Source organism: Branchiostoma belcheri, unplaced genomic scaffold (assembly GCF_001625305.1).
Source record: "Branchiostoma belcheri isolate BF01 breed outbred unplaced genomic scaffold, Haploidv18h27 scaffold584, whole genome shotgun sequence".
NCBI lineage: Eukaryota > Metazoa > Chordata > Leptocardii > Amphioxiformes > Branchiostomatidae > Branchiostoma > Branchiostoma belcheri.
This window is the reverse complement of record NW_017804225.1, coordinates 2,090-7,558: the sequence shown is the minus strand read 5'-3', so window position 1 is coordinate 7,558 and position 5,469 is coordinate 2,090. Positions and strand designations below refer to the sequence as shown.

At 45.9% G+C, this 5,469-nt stretch overlaps 1 protein-coding gene across 1 annotated transcript in view; it reads left to right on the top strand.

Annotated features, from left to right (window-relative positions):
• The window catches only part of LOC109481925 (probable peptide/nitrate transporter At3g43790), a gene marked incomplete at both ends in the record, with an annotated part of 17,797 nt that extends 15,803 nt beyond the window's left edge, over positions 1–1,994 (top strand). The window contains 2 exons of the mRNA XM_019784541.1: positions 189–592; positions 1,946–1,994. Coding sequence (XP_019640100.1) covers positions 189–592; positions 1,946–1,994 — 453 coding nt within the window. The remainder of the gene's footprint in view (positions 1–188; positions 593–1,945) is intronic.
• Positions 1,995–5,469: the final 3,475 nt, after the last annotated feature.

Below are 5,469 nucleotides of genomic sequence, written 5' to 3'. Positions count from 1 at the left end.
CGTGTTGTACAGACACACACACACACACACACACACACACACACACACACACACATACACGAACGCCTCTGAAAACATAACCTTCTTGGCGAAGGTAATAAAACAAGAGAAAGTCGTACTACTACTTACACATTGTGCTGAGCACACAGAAATAATATTGTTTTCTTCTGTGATTCTCTCTCCTTAAGGCAACGCTAACCCCTTACATCGCGTCCAAGATCAGCTACAAGACGTTGTTCGTGACCGGACTTGTGCTGTACGCATTGGGGATCTCCTTGCTTCCGTCAATGTCCAGCATCTCAGGACTAGAGGCTATGACGAGTCGCGCAGTATCAAACCAAACGGCGCAATCTAGCGATTTGATACAGAACTTCACCGCAGCTGAATGTTCCTCGACGGCGTATCCGCAAGTGATGACGGAAGGTTACACACAGACAGCGGCAGAAATAAACGCGACAGTCGAGAGACCGCTCACCGGCCAGTGTCGCCTAGAGGGGCACACGAGAGAGACCTCCCAACCCCCGGTATCAAACGCGCTCCCCTGGGTCTGGGGCCTACTGCTGTCTGTGGTGTTGTTGATGGAACAGGGACGGTACGATATTAATCGTTGCTATTGTTGTTTAGCAGACTCTGTGTCTATACATTCTATATTCTATTCTACTATAGTCTTACTATGTATTAGTTTTACAATGATGTTGGGCATCATAGAGAAGAAGCACTTTGATCTTTTTCAAGGGTAGGTATCACCTTTAGTTGGGGATGCTGTATTTGTTAATCAGCATTTTCCACATGGAAAGTGGGTTGTACGTGATTACAGCGTACTATTTCTAGGATCTGTAGAATGAGAACAAGTAAAGGCACCTTTCCTAGCTCGTATACCAAGTAAATCACGTTTCCCGTCGGCTGAACAGACAATCACGTGACCCTACCCTGATACTAATTATTCCGCCCCTTTACCCTCTGACCCTTCCTCCCTAACCCTCGTAAGGGTCATTCGTGGCTCAACCTGTTCGTGACGGTGAGCTCACTACCCTAATTGTGTGTGTTTGTCTGTGAAATAGACGGGAAACATAGTTCTCTTCGGAGCTTGCGAAGAAGAGAAGAGAACATTTTTAAATGTATGATGTCATTTCAAATAGAGGGGCAGTGATGTAAACAGATTGCACACATTTCCAGTGAACGAAGCGTCGAAGCTAAACATTTAGCACATCTACAGGTGGATGACAATGCGCATTGACTGTTGCAAATTATTTGAAATGGTCCTGAAATCGAGACGCCTTTGAAAAAGGGATGTCAGACTGCCGCGGGGGGTCCTGAAGTGGCCTTAATTGGCATTTTTAGTTTGTTTTATCCAGTGACTTGGTAAGGAATATACAATATACGGTAGATGTGTTTACCAGATATTGATGATTATGAAAGACTGAACTGTAACTTCCAACACTAGGTATAGAATTGGGACTTACCCCAAATTTTCGGTTGACTCCATCAACCTTGTTCACGGAATGGACCCGTCTACTCTTGGAACGTGACGTCAGAGACACGTGACCGTAGTAGCGGGACATACGTGCCAGATAACTTGTGTCGCCCCCCGTCTCTGTTCAGGGTAGGTCTGTTAGCTCTTATGTAGACTGCCTCCTTAACTCCTCTTTTTGGGGTTTTGGGGTAAGTCCCAATTCTATACCTAGTGTTGGAAGTTACAGTTCAGTCTTTATTTCATAATGATTTGTACCAACACAGATGGACTTTCATGCTAAGATATTGATGATTATCATTTGTGTACGCAAGAAACTGTCGTGGCTATAAAACTAGTATTGTAGTTAGTGTTATCGGAAATAAACAGCCTACTGAATTCGAGTGAAACTGTTCATTTTTATCCACAGGGTCAATCAGACATAGCTAATTTATCAGTGATTCTTGATATAAATGTCTTTCCTCCATTTTGCAGCTCATTCTCATTCCTGGCCAGTATGGTTCTGGTAGGAAACTCCGGTGTGGTGAGTAACATACCTCTTGTTAAAGATTAATATACATACATTGTTAAGACACAAAATATTTCTTCAGCTGCAGTCTCACGTCAGTAACAATTAGAATTTCACCGTCCAAATTGTATCCACAGCGTTACAAATGTATTGACGTTTATGGAATTAAAATAACCTTTATTACATATTCCTGAACAGATGGGCTAAATGCACAGGTGACTATATGTGGTCTAGATGATATAAAACACAGTATTAAACACTAAAACGCTATACTGTATTTCTTGATTTGATAACGGTCACTTGATTATAGCGGTTTTAGCGGTCACTATTCCACCGCTAAATTTTCATGATCGCAACTCTTTTTACCACTTCCGCCCCCCTCCCTCTTGCTCCAAGCTCGTTACGGTACGATCGCAATCACGCTTCATTTCTTGACTACAACATGCACACAACGCACAGTACAAGTGTTTCACATATAACACCGATGTGCTTCCAGAAATAAAATATTTATTAAACATAAAGTAGTTCATATTTTTAACAATTATGCAGTGCTAAGCAAACCAAAGTAAAAAAAAAGATCTTGTGAACATGCACAAACACAAATTATGGCGTCGCAGTGACGCTTTGAAATTTCCCAACTAATCTACACTTGGATATTTATAAATATTTAGCGTATATTTCGATTTAGAAGTTTGTTCATAAATTTACAGAAGCGATAGTACCAAATCCCGCGTCACTCTGCCCTCTGTTCGGGTTAAGATATGGGTGGTAAAGACGGGCTATAGGCCCAGGCCCGAACAGTAGCAAAGCGGTACGCGCGGATGACACCATTTTACCTGGTATCGCATTAATTCAAATGACGTATAACGTCAAGAAAACGCGTTTGGCTTCCCGACTGGGCCGGATAACAATAAACTGTATCTGGAGCCGCTGTTATCTGGCGCCCTAATGCTTAGGTCACAATTCAAGAAAGGGGCCCGCTCGGCGCGTGTTCGGCGTGTTTTTTGGCACTACCGAACGGGACCTGGACGGAGACCGGCGGGCTTCCCGACGGCTGCCGGTCTATTTTTGGCCCCGCGCGGTCGCCGAATCGATTTTAACTCAGAGTTAAAAACACTTCGGGCCCCGTTCGGCGAAATACGCCGAAGCGACGCCGTAACCTCACTGCCCGGGACCCGTCGGGCGGCCGAACAGGCACCTGCCTAAGATTATGACGTCACATGTGCTGATCAGTGCATCAGATGGTCAGGAAAAGGGGGTTATAGGGAGCATATATAAACTCCTGCCTCAGACTACGTCGCACAGTTCACCACGTGTGTGTTACATCGTGTACTTGTGTGTGTTACACCTTGTATTTGTGTCAGAATGTCGAAGGGCAAGGGAAAACAGCCGGCACGGCTCTCTTGCCAACTTCATAAAACAGATCATAACAGGAATAGAATGTGTCTGACATTATCTCTTGTTACATCATATGCCTTCGTAATAAAATGGAATCAGAAGTTATTGGCATTTATGTTCAGTCCAAATTTCAACAGAAGTAACGATATTCAGTGGTTTTATTGCTCAATAGCAAGCGGCACACTTCCTGCGTCACTGCTGAAGTACTTCCTGCGTCACTGTTGAAGTACTTTCGAAAGTAGGCCCTCGGTTACTTTTCGACGCACCAGTTTTGCCTGCCTCTCTTCTTCAGCTACCAATGCCAGAAGACCTACATGTTGGTTGTCACCAATCTCAATCTCAGACGGGCTTGTAAGTTGTTTGCAGGTTGCACTGAACGCTGCATCGCCAACTTCAGTCTTCTCTTTACTTGACGTGTACTCTTTACTTGAAGTGAACGGTAGCAGGCAGTGCAGCGCTTATATATGTACCTGCTCAAAAACACGAGAGGAGCCCGTCGGGATCCCGCCAGGAACCCGCCAGGGACCTGACAGCTGCCCGGCCGAACTGTAAGAGCCGGTCGGCACCCTACCACACGCCGCACGGGTCAAGACGGGCGACTGACCGGGCACCGGACGGGTCCCTGACAGAAACCGGCCGCAAAAGTTTATGAATATTAATGAGAGCCGCCGGCCGGAGCACAAGCAGGCCCCGACAGGGAGCCGTAAAGGAACATTTAATTGTGACCCTGACAGTACGGCGCACGCTCGGCGTCATGACGCCGGCCGGCGTCTACACCGAGGACATGCCGAACGGGCGCCGTTTCAAATGTGACCTAAGCATAACCGAAGCAACGTTAAGCATACGTTTGGTGCAATATGAGACTTATCATAGCAATATATAACGATTGAAAATTGCCTACACGGGGAAAGAATCCTTATCATATCCTTAGTTCTTATTTCTGAGCTTAGCATAGTGCCTAAGCCATGACACTTCAGACACTGGACCCTTGCCTGTGGTGTGTTCTTCCGTGGTGTGTCCTTACATTCCCTTGTTGGCTGACGCAGTACTGGCGTTGGTGATACTGCGACGGGAAAAACACCGTACTGAAGTTAGGTGTCTAACGAAATCAGGCACTCATTTCCACCTGAACAGAGTGAAATGAGTGCACAGTGTTTTTTTTTTTTTCAAAGTCGACACCTCGGGGTTAATCATTAATTGGAAACTCCGTACTTCCTTTGGTCAAACCTATAGCGCTACACGGCACCTGCGCGTATCTTTTTTTTTTAAACTCCTCTTGTCCAAACCCTTTGCTCGCTCCATGGGTCACCTTTCCCATCCCTGCTCCGCGACCCCAGAGTGACATGTGGGGGTCTTACCCCTCCCATAGTGCATAGCGACTTGGGATAGGTAAACTCGGCGAAAACAGCGTATCATTTTTAGTTTGCCCCGAGCAAAGTTACCCGCACCTTTTCTGGTTGCCATTGGGCCAACCCTCACTGCAGCTGCATTTCTACTCTCTAGCCTATTAAAGCCGGAATCAGCCACCCCATCGTGGGAGAAATCTTTAATCTCGTTCTCTCATCCTTTGCTATCCTCCGTGTTCTGTTATGAAGGATATGAATGCCAACTCTATCTCAGAAACCGGTTTTCTCTAGCATGTCCAAACCACCGCGCACTACTAGTAATTTCCAGGTCGGGTCAGTCATGACTGGACATGCTGTTCTTTTCTGTCTTTAGCCGCGCAAGGGTAAACAAAGGATTCCTCAATTTCAAATCGACAGCTTCACCTCAGTAGAAAGGATACCAGTAGACGCTATATATGGGAAAGTTTTATTCCATCAATCCGCTCATGGTCTGACGTAGATCCCCGTCAAACGAGTTTGGGTTTGTTTTGAAATAACCTACTGTGTTCTAAGTTTTGCCAGTGAGATTCGGACTCTCCCGTCAGTGTGCGTCTATCATGTCCTGTCCAGTTCACGGACTACAGCCTACTTGCTCCCGTATCTATAACAGTCATTCTCAGTCCGTGGAAAATGACCCGCCCGACTAAGGGCCTCCCATACGCACTGAGCGCCGACGCACACTGTACATAACCGAGAATGGAGGGGGC